Raw genomic sequence first — 21,686 nt, forward strand, 5'->3', positions numbered from 1 at the left:
CGCGCTGCGCTCCGCAGGCGGCCGCCAGGAGGCGCCCGGGAGCCGCCGCGGTTGCCCGGGAGACGGGGCGCGCGAGTGGGCGGCGCGGCGCGGCGCGGCGCGGGGCGGTGCGGCGCGGCGCCCCGTCGCGGCCGGAGCTGAGCGGACCCGGAGTTGGGGTCGGGGAGGGGGAGTTGGGCTGCGCGGAGGCGCAGGGCGGCCGAGGCGCGGCTCGGGGCGGCCGGCGGCGGTGCGGCGGCGGCACAGCCCGTGGCGCTCCCGCGCGTCCCGAGGTCCGCGCTCGGCCGGCGGGTCCGGCCGGACCCTGCTGTCCGGGACAGCGCCTGGCCCCCGGCTGCGTCCCCGCGGCGGTGACCCGGCGCCCGGCGGGCGGCGGCGGGCGCGCTTCCTGCGGCCCCGGGATGACTTCTCGGGGTTGCCCTCTGGGCCCCCTGCTGCTGCTCTCGCTGCACGGTGAGTAGTGGCGGCGCGGAGCCCCGGCGGCCGGGGACTCCCCCCTCCCTGGTCCCCCTTTACCCCTGCGGGGCCGTGCACCCCGCCAGGGCCGGGGGGCTCCCGCGCCCACCTGCGGCCCCGGCCCCCGCCCGCCGCGCAGGTAACCGGACGCGCGGCGCCTTCCCACCGCTCCGTCCCGGGCCCGCGCGCGCGGGGGGGATCGGGTTGGGGGGGGGGTCCCCCGGGTTAACGAACTCCCGGATTTTTACCGGTCCCGTCACCAGCCCGGCTTGGAGTTGCTTTCCCTCACTTCCTGGCGCCGGGGAAACTTTACCTGGCATCTTTTACCCTCACCCCGACGGAGGTCATGGTTGGAAAAGCTGGGGTGGAGCTGGTCTGGAGAGCTAGTCACCGTTAGTCTCAACGAGTGCGGAAGGGTGGGAGGTGTGGAGTCACACGCGGGGTTTTGCATGGTTTTTCCGGAGTGTCTGTGGCTCCGGAGACACCCTCAGGTCTCCGTTCAGGTTCAGGGCCTCAGCCGACCCTGAACCCACTCAGCCGGCTTAGGTGGAGGGAAGGAGCGGGCGAAGGCTGGCCAGGCCCCTTGATGCCAGCTCCTGGTGACCTGCGATTGTAGGTAGGCAGCTGAGGAAGAAGTCACATCCATGGCCCCCCGGCGAGCGAACTGGTGGTGGCCAACTCATCTTGTCCTGGGACTGCTCTGAGCAGGCCGCGGTTTCTCTCTGCTCTTTCTTTCCAGTGTGAAGTAAGACCATGCATGTAACTGAAAGTATTATCCTAAGAAGATCCGATTGTTTTCTTTTAAAGATCTGCGTTCAGATCTGTATTTTTATGTCTTGTATGTCTTTTATGTTCGGTAACACACGCTGCTCTCGTTCTGTGGATAGTTCACCTTTGCATTAGGAGGAGGTACTTTTACAGAGTTGAACTAATTCGCAGAATCATCTTTACAAGCTCCTCTGATTTCTTTCTGCGTTAAGCAGAACTGGACTTAAAGCAATGTTAAAATGCTTTTTTTAAAAAAAAAAAAAAAGAAAAAGATTTCCAAGGACATAACAGTCTTTGTGACAACTTATTCTGTAGAGCCTATTTTCAATCTCCAAAATGTGTTCATTTGTCCAGCAAATATTTTCAAGCGACCGTCTTGTGCGTTGGGTGTGGAGCGGGGAGGGTAGCTGCAAGTTATAAAGATGCAGGAAAAAAGTCTATAAGCATGCATAATTTATGGTGTAAGATATATGTGTGTATACACCTGTATGTGTATATATATATTATACAAGGTGCTGTTGTAATAGTTAAGATTTCAGGGGAAAGGTGACTTTTGATCTAGACTTCGAGTTGGCCAGATGAGAGTGGCTGGGCTTTAGAATCCCAGGAAACAGGAGCCTGAAGGAAGGAAGAATGTGAAGGGAAAAGTGCAGGGACATATTCTTTCTTTTTCTTCTTTCTTTCTTTCTCTTCCTCTCTCTTTCTTTTATTCTTTTTCTTTCTTTCGGTGAGTACTGGGGCTTGAACTCAAGGCCTGGGCACTGTTTCTTAGCTTTTTTGCCCAAGGATTGAACCCTTAACCACCTAGGCCACAGCTCTACTTCTGGCCATTTGGTGGTTAATAGGAGATAAGAGTTTCACAGACTCTTTTTTCCCAGCCTGGCTTCACACCATGATCCTCAGTTCTCAGCATCCTGAGTAGCTAGGAATAAAGGTGTGAGCCACCTGAGCCAGCTAGGGGCATCTTTCTTTCTTTCTTTCTTTCTTTCTTTCTTTCTTTCTTTCTTTCTTTCTTTCTTTCTTTCTTTCTTTCTTTCTTTCTTTCTTTCTTTCTTTCTTTCCTTTTTGTCCATCGTGGGGCTTGAATTCTGGGCCTGGGCACTGTCCCTCATCTCTTCAGCTCAAGGCGAGTGCTCTACCACTTGAGCCACAGCTCCACTTCCGGTTTTCTAGTGGTTTATTGGAGATAAGAGTCTCAGGGACTTTCCTGCCTGGGCTGGCTTTGAACCATGATCCTCAAATCTCAGCCTCCTGAGTAGCTAGGATTACAGGTGTGAGCCACTGGCGCCGGGCAGGGCATATTCTTGAAAGGGTGAGCCTCCAACTGCTGGAGCCGAGGTTTACAGGGAGAAAAGGCAGGACAAGGGGTTTAGGGCAAGCTAGTACACAGTTTTGAATGCTGGGTTCAAGTTTTATTTAGAGTGCCTTGGGAAAGACTCCAGTGTTGGCTTTCCACATGATGGGAGGGAAAAAGGATGAACTTCCTGCGTGCCTGCCTGTGACCGAGTGTCTGTCTCCAGGAGGATCCTGGGCACTGACTGCCCTGAGTTCTTGAACCAGGCAACGTTAAAACTGGTTTGATTGAACTGCTATGCAGGTCTCAGAATTCCACTGCAAAGAGGGGCACAGGGAACAGGTAGCAGTGACAGGAAGAAAGCACCAGGGTGAAACAGAGCCCATGAAGTAAAACACAAAATGCATGGCAAAAATTTCATTTATTTTTGTAAAACCTCTGTGGAGTAACTTTTAAGGGAATTTAATGGAAGAGTTCACTTCAGTGTAGTGCTACAATGAGTAAGAAATATCTAAAATATTTCTTCTAGTTGTGATTCTTTGAAGCAGGTAATTTTACAGAATTTTTTGTGTGTATGTGCAGATACTGGGACTTGAACTCAGGGTCTTAACTACACAACTACACTCCCCTCCTCCCCGCTTACTTGCTAGTGAATGGCACTCTATGACTTGAGCTGTACCTTGAATCCTATTTTTTTTTCTTTTAGTAATCCTACTGAGAATAAAATTCAGGGCCTCATGCTTGCTAGGCAGGTGCCCTGTACCCTGAGTCATGCCTTCAGCCCTGAATCTCTTAAATCTTCACATTATGAAAAAAAAATGTATTGTCAAGTTATATTTGTCCACTCTAAATTTAATTAGGTGACCATTTTGGAAGCAAAAAATGTGGTTTGACTCACAAGAAAGGTGACGACTCTATGAGAATTTTAGAGAAGTTGAATTTATTCAACATCTGTTTAGGAAGCAATTTAAATACTAAACCACTCAGTTCTTTAAGACTATTAAGCTTAGAACTGTCATCAGGCCCAGAGTAACGACGTGACGGTAACTTGTTTTGGCTCCTCTTCCCCCTCCGCTCCGGGGAAAAGTAAGTGGCACATTTTCCAATGTGTCCTCACACTTGGATAGTGGAAAACATCTATAATGAAATTCTCATTTGAATCTTCGTACTTACACCATGTGATCTGGCGTCGAGCAGGGTGGTGTGGGGGGTGCAGGGTTCTTCCGTGGCAGTGGGTGTTGCAACAAATGGAACCCACGCTGCAACACTTGCAGAGCTGGACGAAGTTGGGCAATGTATTACCTCCCAAGGAAAGTCTCATGTATGACAAATTCATACAGAACAAAGGCCCATTTGATGTCACCTGGCTTGAGAGCAACAGCATATCTCTGCCTAGAAGCATTCTCTGGCCTTTGGAAATAGGATTGCCAGACTTCTGGTTTCTTACTTGTGGTAGCACTTCACCTCACCTTCTGCTTTAGTTGAGGAGACTGACAGGCACTTGACCTTCACCTCACCATCTGGATGATGGGGAAATCCTCTCTGGATCATACTTTTGCGAGTCACTGGTTTCATTTAGAGCGGTTGTCAGTTCCTGGGTGGCATTCAAAAGCCATCTGACTTGGTCTTATTAAGCCTATGTTACTAAATCTCCTGTGAAAGTTTTAGGTCTGTTGATTCCCTTTGTACTTGACTTCTGTGTCTAAGGAGGCTCCAGGGGTGGTTTGCATTTGTAATCTGTTTTATGTTGTAGACCTGTGAAATTGGAGAGAGAAAACATGTTTACTAATTTGCAAATGATAGATTTAGTTTTTCCAGGTCCTTATTAGGTACTATATAGGTTCTAAGTGGTACAGCTCTGGCCCATTCACCCACTATAGGAAGAATTCTATTTAACCAATGTCACTAAAAATATCACATTTATAAAACAGAAGTGTACACTAAAATATAGCAAAGACTATTCCATAGAGACTTTTGAAGATGTTTCTTACTGGTTTGTCTACATTTAACATTTAAACTTTTTGAATCTTCAGAGAAAGATAAACACATTATTCAGGACATACTAAGAAAAGCATTGGTAAATAAGTTTACATCCTACAAGCACTGAGTTCAGGAAAACCTTGTACTACATGGGTTCTTTGGGAGAATTTTCAGAGGATTAGGGTTAACCGTGGTCATGACTCACAGCAGGTGAAGATTTCGGGTTAGGGTGGTTAAAGTGTAGTAGGCCTGTGGGACTATCTGTGCCGCCTCTATTCACTGAATGCCACTGATAGATACTAACACAATGTGATGCTTGTGAAGTCAGGGGGCCACTTCTAGGCCAGCCTTAAATGACTCATTAGTCCAATATTGAGAAGAAATTTAAATTTGACCAAAGTCTGCTGATGACCACAGCAGTGGAAACACAACAAGGTCCTCATTTAGAGAACCTTTCTCCCCTTTTGCCCAACACCCACTGTTCCCAAGGACTTTTTATCTCCTGCATTCTCATTGAGTCTAACCTTCCTCTTGTCCTGTTGAGAGGATGTCATGTTCTTTTGCTGGTAGTAGTAGATTTGTGGAAGCTAAGAGTTGTAGCCATTCCAAGTCACCCTATCTACTTCAGGTTGAGATTAAGAAACAACAGTAACGGCTACTAACAACCCGTAGCCAAGCAGGCAGACCAGACATCTTCCTGGAAGCTGGCATGATGAGGAATGGGGAATGTGGGCATCGTGAGGCAGTATATTTCCTCTCATTCCATGAAGTCACTTAATCATTCTCTCTCTCCAGTGTGTATGCATATGTTTCTTACTTGTGAACAAATGTTTTAGTGATATGGTCGATATATTGATGCATGTGCCTGAAAAGAACATTGCTTTTCTTTTTAAAAGAAAATATACTTTTTTTGTCGTAATTTTCTTTAGGAATTGGAATGACTTTGTTAGCTACAACTGCATCGAACTTTGTAATAATTTTTTTTGTGTGAAAGAAGTGGTAGACATCCAATCTCAGTTTTTTTTTTTTAAATTCTGTATGTCATTTGGAATTCCATTTGAAAGTATAACACAGACTTTTGAAAATTGATTCTTGGCTTACCTGTTTTTGAAAACTTTGAAGCCGTCCATTTTGAAAAAAAATAATTTCCCTAAGGAATTCTGAATGTTTTGCTCTATACAGGAAAAAAAAAAAAAAAAAAGGAAAAACAGTCTCACACTTACAGCAGTTTGTTGTAAGTTTCCCATTTCCAAGTCTGGGATGTTCTTGGTCTCAGACCATTCTTCCAAGAATAGAGAGCATTGTTTAAAGGGCTGAGAAACCTTTCTCTCCAAAAGGCTATTTAGTATTTAAAACGTTCACAGTCTATACACAGTTACCAATGCAAACAGACAGTTATGGGCACCCAATAAGAAGTATACGAGAAGCATTTAACAGCCTTTCCTGCCCTGGTAACGTAACACTCTCACTCCACACACATCATTTTGGGGGATGTTCTTTTAGAAAGATGAGTATTAACAAGTCATCCCCCTAGGGGGGTGGGCATCATATCCTCTTCCTGATAGGGAAAGGTTGCTGTTTTTCCCTTCCCTTCCCTTCCCTTCTCCCGAAGCCTGTTTAAGCCCATTCATAGTTTATGCCAGCGTGATTCATACTCTAATGGACCATCATCTCAGTCGGCAGTATTGTTTATGTTCCCATAAAATGTCAGAAGTCAATTGCCACTCATAACAGATTCCTCAGCCATGTGCTAGAGCTGCTTAAGTAACATCAAACATCAAACATGGATCAGGATGCTAATTCTTTGTTTCTTTGGACCAAGTTCATCATTGTCAGTTACACAACTTCTGTCAGCTCCCATGGGTCACGCACCCTTTGCCAGAACACAGAGCACATGGCAGAAGACGAGCCTGCAGTGGCTGTAAGCATCATTTCTTGTGATGTTAACATATTCATACTATGCTAGCATTTTTGGCTTTTGTTGTTTAAGAAAGTTTGAAGTCTAGTCCATTTATGCGAATTGCCCATGTGTAAACACAGATGGCCATGTTAGCTTTTGTTGGCCAGGATAGCATTCAGAGCATGTGGAAAACACCATAGTAGTGTATTGCCGAGATTCTCAAACTTCTGTCCTTAACTAGTATTGAGGACCATAGTTTATGTGGACCATGTCTATTTTTGCCATACTAGCAATTGAAAGTGAAACAGTTTAAAATAGGTAATAATCTTCTTTTAGTGGGCTGGGATTTTTAAAGATTTTTTAAAATTGTTAGTATAAAGGTGATGTAAAGAGGGGTTACAGTTATACAAGTCAGGTGAAGAGTACATTTAGACAATATCAACCCTTTCTTCGCTCTCCAAGTTTTCCTCCCACCCCCACACACAAGTTGTACAGTTCATTTTCAACATAGTGTCCAGCGACTACCACTGCTGCACCCTTTCTGTGCCTCTCCTTATACTTTCAAAGTCATATAAATGAACAAACAAAACAAAAAGGAAGTTCGTTTCCATTTCCTGGAGCTTATTTCAATGAATATTCTTTTGTATGATCAGATGCACATAGGCATTTTGCCTTTCTGTTCTTTTCCTAAGAGTATCCTCCTCTGGTCTCACTGTTTATGAATGCCTAGGGACCTGCATAAGTTATTATGTTCTGTATTTTGGATCTTGGGGTGGGTTTTTTTTTTTTTTTTTTTTTGGGTCCGGTCATGGGGCCTGAACTCTGGGCCTGGGCACTGTCCCTCAGCTCTTCAGCTCAAGGCTAGCGCTCTACCACTTGAGCCACAGCGCCACTTCTGGCTTTTTTCTTTTTGCTTATGTGGTGCTGAGGAATCGAACCCAGGGCCTCATGCATGCAAGGCAAGTGCTCTACCACTGAGCCACCTTCCCATTCCCTCCATCTATATTTTTATTGTAAAAATGCTGTACAGAGGAGTTACAGTTACATGAGTAGGTTAATGAGTACATTTCCTATTGAGCATTGTTACCCCCTCCTTTGATTTTCCCCTACCATCCCTTCCCTTCCCACCTCCGTAACTCCTCCCCCTCCCCCAACTGTAAAGTTCCTTTTCAACATAGTGTCTTGTACATCTCATTGTTGCAATGGGTCAACCTGTATCCTTATTAAGCATTTTGTTATATTCCTTCCTCTCCACAAATTATGAAAATGTATATACAAGATGTAGGACACCAGAATCAGTGAAAACAGAGGTTATACTGTGGGGGAAGAACATACAAAACAGACAAAAGAATCACATAGTGCATTATAAGTATGTTAAAAACAATAGCAAGAAAGAAAAAACCACTTGTGTCCTTGTCTTGGGGTTTATTTCATTTAACATCATCTTATATGGTCATATGTACATAGCTTTTGACCTTTTTTGCTTGTCCTAGACATGTACTAGTTATTGCAAGTAAGGGAAACCATGGGAAACTATGTTTCTTCGAGCCTGGCTTACTTTACTTAATATAATTTTTTCCAAGTCTTTCCATTTCCTAACAAATGGGGTAATGCCATTCTTTCTGATGGAGGCATAGAATTCATATACATATATATATATATACATATATATATGTATATATATCACATTTTCTTGATACATTCATCATCAACTGAGGGTTGGTTCCATATCTTATCTACTGGGTTGGTTCCATATCTTAGCTATGGTGAATAATTCTGCAATAAACATGGTTGTGCTGGTAGCTTTGGTATGATCTTGTTTGTGATCATTTGGGTAAATGCCCAAAAGTGGGATTGCTGGGTCATAGGGGAGCTCTATGTGGAGTCTTTTGAGGAACCTCCATATTGCTTTTCAAAGTGGTTGAACAAGTTTACACTCCCACCAACAATGCAGTAGGGTTCCCTTTTGGCCACATCCTCCCCAGTATCTGTTGTTATTAGAGTTCTTGATTATAGCCATTCTAACTGGTGTGAGGTAGAATCTCAATGTTGTTTTGATTTGCGTTTCTTTTATGACTAGAGAAGATTAGCATTTTTTATGTGCCTAATGGCCATTCTCATTTCCTCTTCAGAGAAGTCTCTCTTTAAGTCTTTAGCACACTCATTTATCAGGCAGTTGTTTCTTTGAGGATTTGTTGTTGGGGGATTTAATTTTTTGAGTTCTAAGTATATTTTAGATATGAGACCCTTGTCCGTTGTATGGATAGTGAAGATCTTCTTCCAATCCATGGGCTTTCTGTTGATCTTGCTAGCTATGTCCTTTGCCATGCAGAAGCTCTGCAGTTTCATGCAATCCCATTTATCCAGCCTTTCTTTGATTTGTTGTGTTTCTGGGTTTCTATTAAGAAAATTTTGGCCTGTGCTAAGGAGCCCTAGAGTTTCTCCTATTCTGTCCTGTAATGTTTTCAGAGTGTCTGCTTTTATTTTGAGGTCTTTGATCCATTTGGAGTTGATTCTGGTGAGGGTGATAAATATGGATCTAGCTTTAGTTTTCTACAAGTGTTTAACCAATTTTGCCAGCACCATTTACTGAAAAGGCTTTCTTCCATTCTATTTTTTTAGCTCCCTTGTCAAAGATTAGATGGCTATAGGTCTGTGGGTTCATTTCTGTGTCTTCAGTCCTATTCCATTAGTCCTCAGGTCTGTTTTTGTGCCAGTACCAAGCTGTTTTTCTTACTATGGCTTTGTAGTGGAGTTTGAAATTTGGAATTGATATTCCTCCAGCACTGTTCTTTCTGGTAAGAATTGTTTTTGCTATTTGGGGTCTTTTATTGTTCCAAATGAATTTTTGAAATCCCTTGAGTGGATTCTTAGCTCATGTTTGTTTTTTGTAGTATTATACATTGGTTATTATAAATATTATGTAGATCTTATAAATGTAGATATATTACATAATGTACAAGTTACATTTATTACTAATTCCATCAATCTCATCAGAAGTCTTACTAAACTTACCTTGTCAGATATGTATTTTGCAAAATTTTAATATTTGCTCCAGTTTCATTCACTGGTAGCAAACAACTTGGCAGTGATAGTTTTACTTTGTTCAGTTTGGAGGGAGTATCTGCTGGATTTCTAAGTCGAGTAACTGGTATCTGTCATGATTTCCTTTTCAAGTCAGCATATTGATCTGTGATTCAGTTTGGATCTCATAGTGTAAGTATTTGCTTCTCCTTGGGACAGCTCTTTGCTGATCTCACCCTCCTGAATGGATTATAGATACGACCAGTGGTGTCTGGCCCTTTACTTGCTTTCTATGGCATTTCTCTGCTTGTCTTTAATAATTATTTTTGTGTGTGTGTGTTAAGACAGGCACATATATTTACATTTTATTTCTCCTAGGTTACATGATGAATACGAATGTTTTACTAGAGCTATCATTGGTTAATGAGCAGCCAATGAACTTTATGAAATTAAACTTTTTTCCTTATCTTTAAGTAGTTGTACAAGGAGTTTCATTCAACAGATCAGTTTCTAAATACAATGGATGATCGATTTCATCATTCTCATCTCCACATTCTTAATTTCATAGCATATGCATTGACTGTCATGATTGCATTCTCACCTGCTTCCTCTCTTCATTTGTTTATCCCATTCTCCCTGGCCCCATACCATACCTTTAAAGTAGTAGGAAAATTGTATTCATTTTGCTGGACTGTAAGTTAGTTTTTCTAAGGAATTACATAGTTTGAATTCTCCTTTGCATGTACCAAGCTTCGGTTAATATATTTGTGTATATGTGCATATAATCCTGTATATGTTTACATGTTCTTCTATAAATTAGATCTATGAGATTCCACCTATGAGAAAAATTCCACCTATGAGAAAAAACACACACCCTTTGTCTCTCTGGGCCTGACTTACTTCACTTAACATAATTTTCTCCAGGTCCATCCATTTCTTTGCACATGCTTGTAATACCATTCTTCCTAATGGATGAGTAAAATTCTAGTCTGTATATATACTGCATTTTCTTAATCTGGTCATCCATTGAGAGGTATCTGGGCTGTTTCCATTACTTGGCTATGGTGAATAGTGCAAAAGCTGCAAATTATTCTTTGGGAAGTAGCAGTTCTTAAAGAGGAATCTATGAGAGCAGTTAGGGCATATCCGAATCTGATTTTATGGCTTTGATAGGTTTTGTGCCATTAGTGGTCATTTCTAGATTATCTTTCTGTATTTTCCTGAAAGAGCACATTATATACAAAGCCAGGCAGTCTCTGAGGTTGACAGATTAGGTCATGTTGGGAGGACTAAAAGAATTATAAGTCAGAAACATACTGTCAAAAAAAAAAAAGAAACATACTGCCTATGATGTTAGTCCTGTTAAGCAGAATCTTACATCATTACAGTTCTTTTTGAACCATGTCACCTTGCTCTCTCCGTTTTTACCTCCCATCCTTACCCATAATATGTACAACTCATTTTCCATATAGTGTCTGGTGAGAACCACACCCTCTGTTCCATCTTGTCTGTGCCCCCTTTACCCTCCCAAAGACAAAATAGATCATATGTAGCTGAGTGTTAGTGGCTCATGCCTGAATCCTAGCTACTTCAAGAGGCTGAGATCTGAGGATCATGTTCAAAGCCAGTCTGGGCAGGAAAGTCCCTGAGACTCTTATCTCCAGTAAACCACCAGAAAGCCAGAAGTGGTGCTGTGGCTCAAGTAGTAGAGTGCTAGCCTTGAGCTGAAGAGCTGAGGGACAGCAGCCAGGCCCAGAGTTCAGGCTACAACTGACAAAAAATCATATGTCAGGTCACAAAGCAAATCTGTGCAAATTCAAAAAAATTGAAATTATTTCTTGCACCCTGTCAGACTGCAATGGAATAAATTAGAGCTCAACAGCAAAAGCCATCACAGAAAACTTTATAACTTATGGAAACTGAACAACACATTGCTGAATGATGAGTGAGTCATTGAGGAGATTAGAAGGGAAATTCAAATGTTTATGGAATAATAAAAATGAACACACAAAATACCAGCTCCTGTGGGACATAGCAAAGCCAGTACTCAGAGGAAAATTTATAGCTCTGAGTGCCTACATCAAGAAATTGGAGAAAACTCAAATCAACACTTTAATGATGTACTCAAGCTCCTTGAAAAATAGGAACAAACCAAACCCTAACCTAATAGATAGAAACAAATAATAAAAACTAAATCAGATAAAACAAATCAGAGAATAAAAAATACCATAATTAACAAAACCGAGTTGGTTCTCTGAAAAAAATAAACAAAATTGACATTTAGCAAATTTGACAAAAATAAACAAAACACACCCAAATTAATAAAATTACAGACAAAAATGGAAACATCACAACAAATATGCAAGATTCAGAACATTATTAGGGAATACTTTGCAAACCTTCACGCAAGCAAATTGGAGAATCTGAGAACTGAAAGCATTCCTAGAGAACATTGATATACCCAAACTGAACCAAGAAATTTAACCCAACTAAAGAGACTCATAACAATTAATGAAATTAAATGACAATAAAGGACCTTCCATCCAAGAATAGCCTAGGACCAGATGGATTTATAGCCAAATTCCATAAAGCCTTCAGTGGAGAACTCACTACCATACTCCTCAAATTCTTCAATAAAATTGAAAAGGAAAGATCACTACCAGTCTGATTCTATGAAGCCAGCATACCATTCACCACAAAACCAGATAGGGACCCATCAAAGAAAGAACTATAGACCCATCTCTTTGATGAACATAGATGCAAAACGTCTCAAGAAAATTCTGGCCAGCTGAATTCAACAAATAACCAAAAAAAATCATGCACTATGATCAAACAGGATTCATTCCAGGGGTACAAAGCTGGTTCAGTATTCACAAGGCAATTAATATAATTCAAGACATCAACAGTAGCAAGAATGATAAAAATCACGTGATCATCTCAATAGATGCAGAAAAAGCATTTGACAAGATTCAACACCCCTTTATGATCAAAGCTCTGGAGAAGCTAGGAATCCATAGAACATTTGTCAAAATAATAAAGGCTATATCTGACAAACCTACAGCTAGCATTATACTTAATGGTGAAAGTTAAAACCATTCCCTCTGAAATCAGAAACCAAAGATGTTCACTCTCTCCATGCCACTTCAACATAGTACTGGAATTCCTAGCAAGAGCAATAAGGCAAGAGAAAAACATAAAGGGAATCCAAATAGGGAAAGAAGAAGTAAAGCTATCTGCCTTTGCAGATGACACAATCCCATATTTAAAGAACCCCATAGATTCCTCACCCAAGCTTCTTAAGTAGATCTGAAACTTTGGCACAGTATAGGATATAAAGTTAACCTTCAAAAATAAGTAGCTTTTCTGTATGCCAATGATGAGAAGAGTGAGACTGAAACCAGGAAAGCAATTCCATTTGCCCGGAAAAAAAGCAAAAACAAAAACAACAACCTGGGAATTAACATAACCAAAGATCTTAAGGACTTCTATTGTCAAAACTTTAAAAAATCTAAAGAAAGAAATTGAAGTAGATTTAAGGAAATGGAAAAACCTCCCATGTTCCTGATCAAAAAAATTAACATTGTAAGAATGGCAATACTGCCCAGAGCAATTCACAAATTCAATGCAATACCCATCAAAATCCCAACGACTTTCTTCAAAGAAGTAGAGAAAGCAATCTCAAAATTTATATGAAATCGTAAAAGTCACAGAGTAGCAAAAACAGTCCTTAGCAGGAAGAACAGGGCTGGAGGAATGTCAATACCAAAACTTCAAATTTATTACAAAGTCATAGTAATTAAAACAGCTTGGTACTGGCACAAGACTAGACCTGAAGACCAATGGAAAAGAATAGAAGATCCAGAAATAAGCCCACAAACATATAGCCACCTAAATGTTTGATTAGGGAGCCAAAAACACAGGTTGGAAGAAAGCCTCATTCAGTTCTTATTAATTTGTGACCTCATTGTCCTCAGGGCACATTGTAGTCACCCATTGGTCAACCTATTTGGCTAATTCCAGTCTTCATAGTTATACTACTTTGGACATATTAGTTGTGCCTGTGCCCTGTTCTCCAGTGGTTATTTTGAATCCAGAGGGTCGATACTCTAGTGTCATTAGAAAGTGTGATGTTGTGAGCTGCAAGGAGCTGGACCAGTAAGGCCTCTTAGAGCCCTGTAATTCCATAATGTCCTTGATCTGATGAAGCCGCTCAGTAAATCTCTTCACAATTTCCATGACCCAGCCATCTGCCTGCATTAAAATAAATCAAATCTGCTTACTCCTTCAGTGCCTCACAAACATTCTATAAACTGATGATGATGAGGTCCATGCACACAAAAATAATTTGCCGTCTTCAGCACTTCTTCCCGAGTTCCCTGCGCAGACGCCAGACACAGTGTAAGATGCACACCAGCCTTCTCTGCTGGGTGCAGAGGGCCCTGTACATTGCATTTCCCAGCTGTGGTAAGTGAGCCAGGGCAATGTTCACAGGTTCATCTTTAACTCTGCAGAACCTTTGCCTGTCCCTCCTTCATGGATATGAATTAAGTGCACATGCACTTTTGGGATTTTTTTTATATATGATCCCTCACATATGTGCTGCTATGAATTTACATATTTGGTTAGATTTTGCACGTGGCCCAATTTCTGAGATTGTCCAGATGAGGACAATCTTGGTTGACTGCACCATGCTATATATGCCTGGGTCCATGCGTGGCTCATTTGTAGTCAAATACTTATTATTTTTTTTAATATTTGAAAACCATTGACTCTTTAAAACTTTTTCTTTCTTTTCTTTTTTCGCTGTTTCTAGAACTTGAATTCAGGGTCTGGGTGCTGTCCCTGAACTTTTGTGCTCAAGCCTAGCACTCTACACTTGAACAACAGCTCCACTTCCAGCTCTTTTGGTGATTAATTGAAGATAAGAGTCTCATGAACTCTCCTCCTCAGGCTGACTTTGAACTGTGATCCTTAGCTCTCAGACTCCTGAATAGTGAGGATTATAAGCATGAGCCACTGGTGTCTGGCTAAAACCTTTCTTCCAGTGTTTGTCTTACTTTTCTTCCCATATCAGCTTCTTAATTTATGTCCTTATGTTTCTTCTAGTCCAGTTTAATAGCTGGACTTTCTCCTTTATTTTGATCTGTCCCTTACTTCTTTCCAATTTGGTTTTCTGCCTGACAGTATTTTTATTACCTTTCTCTCTCTGTTAGTAGCAATGGCAACAAACTCCTAAAGTCATAAAAGGTGGGATCCAAAACGTTTTTTAGAGTACCATTAGGTGTCTTTATGACTTTCCACGATCCTCACGCAGATCCCACTGTCCTCTGTGGACACTCTGTTCAGCTTTGTTGCTTTCCTTCCCTCAATTCCTCAGACTCTAATCTTGGCATGGTAACACCTCCTCCTACAGGCCCAGCCCACATCTGCTCTCTGAGGCTGCCTGACTGCACTGGAAGGGTATTTCCCTTCTGGAGTTCCCTAAGCATTTATAGGTTGTGACTTTTCTTTGGCACTCATTCCCAAACTCTGAGACTGCTCATCCCTTAGGATGAGCACTCTATGCTGTGCACTTGGGTGGTCCTTAATTTATGGAGTAAATGGATGGATTTTAGAGCTTCACTTTTTAGCAGCTGTTGGTCTTGTATTAGGTAATAGACAACTGAGTTCTGTCATTTTTTTGGGGGGGGGCCTGGTTGTGAGGCCTGAACTCTGGGCCTGGGTGCTGTCCCTCAGCTCTTCAGCTCAAGGCAAGCGCTCTACCACTTGAGCTACAGTACCACTTCCGGTTTATTGGAGATAGGAGTCTCATGGTCTCTCCTGCCCGGGCTGGCTTTGAACCGTGATCCTCAGATCTCAGCCTCCTGAGTAGCTAGGATTACAGGCGTGAGCCACTAGCGCCCGGCTAGAGAGAATGTTTTTGTGTGCCCTGGGTCTTCCTGGAGCTTCCCCTACTTGCTAGTGCTGGGTCTGCTAGCAGGTTCACTGTTAGTTGATTGATACACAAGAATATTGTAGTTGGAAAAGTATGATATTGTTGTGATGGATTAGCTTCTGAGATACCTAGGAGATTGGGAAAACAGATCTCTGGGTGTGTCTGGGAGGTTTCCAGAGTGGATTCATTAAGGGGAGAAGATCTGGCCTACCGGGTGTAGGCTGTACTGTCATTAGATGGTATAGCCCACCTTGTGTGAAGTTGTATTGCCAGTGCTAGGTACCCACAATCTACTGTGTGTCTCTTAGCCATTTTTATGGTCTCTCACCATGGGTATGCATGCATATAGACATCTCTCTACCCTTATGGCTTTCTGGCTGCTTTGAGGTGAGCAGTTGCCCTCTGCCACACACCTGTTGTTCTGATTTTCTGCCTCGCTGTACGCACACAGCAGTGGAGCAGTCAGCAGGGTCTGAAGCCATGAGCCAAACAAATCTTTCCTCCTTTTAAGTTATTCTCTTAGGTGTTCGTTACAGCAACAACCTGCCGACTAACATGATCGTTGATGGTGTCTGCATCTGTATGATATTAAGACAAAAGACAGTCATGTTTTAGTGGCTTCTGTTTTGGGGGAGGGCTGAGGTGTTCTTCTGTACTTCGTAGAATCTGGATTCAAAGATAGACTGAACTCATTTACTTGTCTGTCAGATTATGGAGCTTGGCAGCCATCAGGTACAGTTTCTTTCTGGGTGTCACACCCAGTGACAAAAAGGGTTTCTCATTTGGGGGCAGGCAACAGCATTGCCCTGGTGGTACATTATTGCTCAGCACAAACCCTCAAATGTTGACAATGCATTTCTTGGCAGAGGTTTTAAGTTTTCAGAAGCTGTCAAGTGGCCAGCAGCCTCTTGTGCGGGGTTGCCCTGATTTTGTGGGTCCTCCTCAAGGTTGGCCCTGCCTGTCCTTTCAGCTCATTCTTTCAATTCACCATGCCCTTCACTCCTCAAGCTTTGTCTGCCTTCCCACACTTCCCCAGCATCCTCTGTGCAGCAGGTTGAGTCAGTTAATCTCTCTTAGAAGTTTCCTAAGAAACAGATTGCATGCATTCCCTGTGACTAGGAAATTCTGTCAATACATTCTCCAGCAGAGGTTGGGACAAAAAAAGAGAACTTTGTGTGGGCATGAGGGCTGAGCCTCTTCTCTTCTGGTTTAGGATGCTTGGCTGACAGTCTCCCTCATATGGCAAGATAGTTGTCTTGAAGTAGAAAGCCAGGGAGAGGCAAGGAACCTGGAAGTCTTGAGTATTGATCTGATCCCATCTCCGAGACGTGGCCAGGGTTATTTAAATGCTGTTTAAATGGTTGGATTAGCCTGAGATGACCAGATTAGACTGGATTTAGAAACCCTCCTGACCACACCATCTAGCATGGGTTGAATTGTGGGAGGATGGAGTGCTTAGGGGTAGGAAGAGCGCTTCCATTCGAGGGAAAATAGACTGCACAGCTTTGCCTATGCCAATCTATTAACAAAGGAATGTAAATTTCTGCATGTTGTTTTTTTTCTCTAGATAAAACTGGATTTAGAGGTATGGCCAGTCCCACACAATCAGTCCTCCTTATCTGGCCAGATGCACCAAATCTTGAACTCTTGTCTGTCCTAGTTTTTAAGCTGTTATACCAACATAGGAGCAAGTGTGTAAAGCAACTGTGTGGACCATACTAGGGAGCTTTATGGAATCTCAATAAGTGATCTTTTCTTTATGTGCTTGATCACTTGGAGTGCCTTTGAAAAATAGTGGGATTTGGCAGGCTTTTTCTAATATTGCGGTGCCCACAGTGAGCTGAATGTGGTTAAACAGCTTGGAACACTGGAGTTGAATAGGCTCTGGACACATGTGCCAAGAGGTCGCTTGCCAAGTCATCCTGCCTCCAGTGCCAGCTCTGAAAGCTTCAGTCCTGCTGCCGCCACCTCCATGCCCCTCCTACAGCTTCTGCTCGTAGTGTCGCAAGCTTCCAGTCTTGATGTCAAGTTGTTGGGTGCCGACCACGTGCCACGAATTGCCTAGACATTTCATGTGTGTTCATGCGTAAGTCCTTAAAATAAGCCTGTGAGATATGAGAACGTCAGTCCAAGTGAGGAAATTTTGGTGCACTTAATCGAATAGAATGAATTTCAGTACCTGAAATTAAGATAATCTGTGAAGCGCCAGAATTGTGTCTGGCTTTTGCATCAGTCAGCTTGGTTTGATTGTGTGGTGGGCTCCATTTTAGGGCCTTACTAGGAAAGAATAGAGGAAATACTTGTGGTATCTATGACTGGCTTTGTCAAGACTTTTTGAGCCCTAAACATTGGAAAGCAAGCCACCTTAGGTCTGTGAAACATGGAACACTAAACTTCCCAGTGACAGTAAGTATAGAGCAGTTCCCCCCACCCCCCCTCAGAGGACTCCTTTCTCCTCCACCTATGTTGCCACCTGGCTGATCATTACCTATCTGCATGGTATGTCTACTTTGTAATAACAGCATTGTCTGTGTGTTTAAGATTTTATTCATTTACACCAAATAAAAAGAAGTGCCAGAAGATTTATGTCCAATTGAAAGGATGTTAAAAACGACTATATCCATATGCTCTTTTTTTGTGCTTGGCAGGTGTGCTAGTTGTGTAAGATACTGAAGGTGACAGGGAAGAGTCTAGGCATTCTTCTTGCTTTCAGTAAATTTTTCAAGGAGAAGGGAGGAAACATTATGAATGTTTATTAGGTTCTAGGCTTGGAGCATGCATTATGCAATTAATTTGTAGACGATACTGGCCTAGTTCTATGTTACAGATTTTCCTTCCTTCCTTCCTTCCTTCCTTCCTTCCTTCCTTCCTTCCTTCCTTCCTTCCTTCCTTCCTTCCTTCTTTCTTTCTTTCCTTCTTTCCTTCCTTCTTTCCTCCCTCTCTCCCTCCCTCCCTCTCTCCCTCCCTAACTCCCTTACTCCCTCCCTTACTCCCTCTGTCCCTCCTTTCCTTCCTTCCATCTTTTCTCTCTTTCTCTCTCACTCTCTTTTTTTGTGTGCTTGTCCTTGGGTTTGAACTTGGTTCTAAGCATTGTCCCTGAGCTTTTGTGCTCAAAGCTAGCACTCTGCCACTTGAGCCACAGCCCTGCTTCTAGCTTTTTGGTGTTTTATTGGAGATAAGAGTTTTATGGAGTCTCCTGCCTCGGCTGGCTTTGAACCATGACCCTCAGATCTCAGCTTTCTGAGTAGATAGGATTACAGTATGGGTTACTGACACCCAGCCACATGATTCATTTCTTGTAATTTTTCAAACCCATTTTCCTGCTTGAAGAAACAGAACACATATTACTTCACCTTGAAATCTTCTTTACCATTATTTTTTTTTCTGGACTTGGATAGGCTGTGTATAGTTAATGTCCAAGCTTCGATACCACTTTCAATGCAAAGTCTTCTCCATAGTTAGTTTTTCCTCCCCTTGCCCATATAATTGTTCCTACAATAGTCCTTACTATGACTTATGTACTTATCTATTGTGTAGTTGGGAACAAGTGGGCACTACTAGAGCCTTACAAGGCCTGCATGCAATTTTGACTTGCTCAGCAGAGCCGTGAACACTGGGCTGGACCAGAAGGCAGTTGGGATAGGGGCAGAGTGGTCACATGGAAAGGAGCATTGGTTGTCCTTACTGGGAAGTCATGTGAGTTAAATTTGAATGCCACAATTATTATTTTAGCTCTTTAAAAACTACCCCCTAATGGTGTCTCTTTTCTTTTGTTTCCTCAAAATTAATTATGTTTTGGTAGCCATGGCAACTCATTTGAAGCTCTATTAGCCGTGTGATCTGTTCACATTGAAGAGTTTGCCTCAGCATTCTAAACATTTTTCTCACATAGTCAATAATTCTGAGTTACACTGTTCTCTCCTTGCTGGTGAAATTTTCTGTTCCCTTTAGGTTTCTGAAGATGACTGAGAAAAAAAAAACTAATGAAACGAGCTACATCTTTATCAGTCAGTTTCTGCCATTTCTTGCTTGTATTGACTGACTTTTCAGCAGTTCCTACTTTGAGACCCTCACATCCCTGGCATAGCCAGGCTTCTGGTTTCTGGTTTCCGGTTTCTGTGGCTTCCTCACTCTAGGGCCAGTACATCCTCACTGTTGTGGGTCCCACCCCTCCTCCTCCTCCTCTGGACCCTCTGCCCGTGGGACTAGTGTGCCTCTTGCCTGGCTCTGATATTCCCCTTACACTGTATTTGCAATTATTCTTCTGTGCTGTTGCTTACCCGTCTCAAGCTTCCCAGCCCAGCTTTTCTGCCTGGTCTGTTAGAAGAGTTTTAAACCTGCACAACAGCTTACCAAGGTGCACTAGATGATGCTGTCTTTTCTTTTTTCCATCAGTCAGGCAGAGAGTGGGGCAGGTATTCTGCTCTGCTGCATGTCTGGGTGTGATGGTAGGATGGATGGAAACCATTTGGTGCATAGTAACCCAAGCATCTTGTGTGATGCTTCCTTTCCTGTGGTTCTTTCCTTTTGAGCTACTTTTCTTTCTTTTTGATATGTATTTACTAAATGTTTATTCAGTGCCTGTTTTTTGCTAGGCTCCGATAGCTACTGAGGATATATATCAGGGACAAAAACAACAGAAGTTGAAGTGGTAGAGTGCCAGCCTTGAGCAAATAAAGTTAGGAGCTGGAGGTGCTGAGTGAGTTCAAGCCCCAGTACTGGCATAAACACATAGAGACTAACAAAACAAAAGCCACCACCACCAAACCTGCTTCCCCCCTCCCCAACAGCAAAACCCCAAATCTCAAACCCAAACAAAAGAACCTAGAAAACAGCTAACACCCTCTAAGGCAGTAAACAAATGAGAGAGTACCAAAATGTCTTTTTCCAGTTTCTCCTTCTTAAAATGTTTATCCACTATAACTATAACATAGAGGCCTGGACAGAATGATGTGAGTGCTACAGAGAACAATTAAGCACTTAAGTCATGGTAAATGTTTTTCAGAGCTTTCTAGCCCTTAGATTTCTGTTGGGCTCCTGGGGGAATGGGGGTTGTGTTGGTGACAGGGTTTTGCAGCTAGTTGTGTTGAACAGGCTAGATCTGATGCAGGCAATTGTTCTGTGGCATGTAGTGCTGTTAAGACCTGTCTCATTTTGTTTGAGACAGTTACCACTTGATACTGCTCTTTTACCACCAAGTCTTAAACAGGGCAGGTGTCACAGGCGGCTTATGGACCTAGAAAAAAAAAAGTTTATTTCTCTGACTTTGCTTTTGTAATTTTTTGAAGGAGCTATCAACATCAAAAACATTTGACGTTTATCAGCAACAATACATACCATCCAAGGTGACCATCTATTTTCATTCTTGTTCAGCTAATTTTTTTAATATCAGAACTGTAAAATTGGGACCCAAAGGTGTGGCTCCAGGGGTAGCACACCAGCATGAGTGAAAAGAATGACACCATGAAATCCTGAGTTAAAGTCTCAGTATTGGCACAAAAAAAAGCACAGTTCCATTTGAGTTGTGTTTATTTTAGGAATATTTTAAAGTTGTTTTAGTATCTACTAAGGAAGTATATATTTAGCTTACATGGGACTCATACAGTCTCAAAGGAATAAAAAATGGTATATTTACAGGTATTTATTGATTTCCTCTGGTCTTAATGTTTCTAATATCATACTTGAAAGGGGAAGATTTCTTCTACATATAGATGTGCCCTTGTAAGAGTCCCAGAATTGTAAATACTGAAGATACCTTTACTCTTCTGATTTTTCCCTCCTTTCCTGCCTTTGTAATTCCTGTATGTCATGTAATTTATAAAGCCAGACAAACGGATAAACAGAAAAGCGACCTTTTTCAAAACTTCACAGGTGTAAGCAGTGAAAGTGTAGACCAGAATTCAGGCTAATGTGCTTTCAAAAACTATGATAATGAAATAGATCGGTGAAATAATACAAGCAATATTCAGTGATTTACCTTTTCTGCTTGTTTAGAGGTTAGCATCCTATTTCACTAAGGCCTTTCTGTCTTTATCACCTTACCTCAGTCAGAATTTTATGTAAGACAAAATATCCATGTGCCGTGAGTGACACGGTGCAGCTGTGTGTGCAGCTGTGGTAGAGTTTCTTGAGCATAGTAGAGTGCTGCATCTAGCAGATAGAACACATATTGGAGACCCTACCCTCAGTTACTTGGATGTATCTGTCATGGCTTCATATTCCAGACTGACTGAGATGAAACAGTGAAGAAAACACTCAGATTTTGCTTCAGAATCTGCAGCAGCTGGAGTGAACGTCAAACAGATGGGCTTTTCCACCCTGATTATCCT

At 42.3% G+C, this 21,686-nt stretch overlaps 1 protein-coding gene across 1 annotated transcript in view; it reads left to right on the top strand.

Moving 5' to 3' along the window:
* Nucleotides 1–312: 312 nt before the first annotated feature.
* Nucleotides 313–21,686, top strand: part of Igsf11 (immunoglobulin superfamily member 11) — a 115,565-nt gene continuing 94,191 nt past the window's right edge. Inside the window, exon 1 of the mRNA XM_070030166.1 lies at nucleotides 313–453. Coding sequence (XP_069886267.1) covers nucleotides 402–453 — 52 coding nt within the window. The 5' untranslated portion in view covers nucleotides 313–401. The remainder of the gene's footprint in view (nucleotides 454–21,686) is intronic.

The sequence above is a fragment of the Dipodomys merriami genome, unplaced genomic scaffold (assembly GCF_024711535.1).
Source record: "Dipodomys merriami isolate MVZ:Mamm:240054 unplaced genomic scaffold, mDipMer1.0.p SCAF_2, whole genome shotgun sequence".
In the NCBI taxonomy this organism is placed as follows: domain Eukaryota; kingdom Metazoa; phylum Chordata; class Mammalia; order Rodentia; family Heteromyidae; genus Dipodomys; species Dipodomys merriami.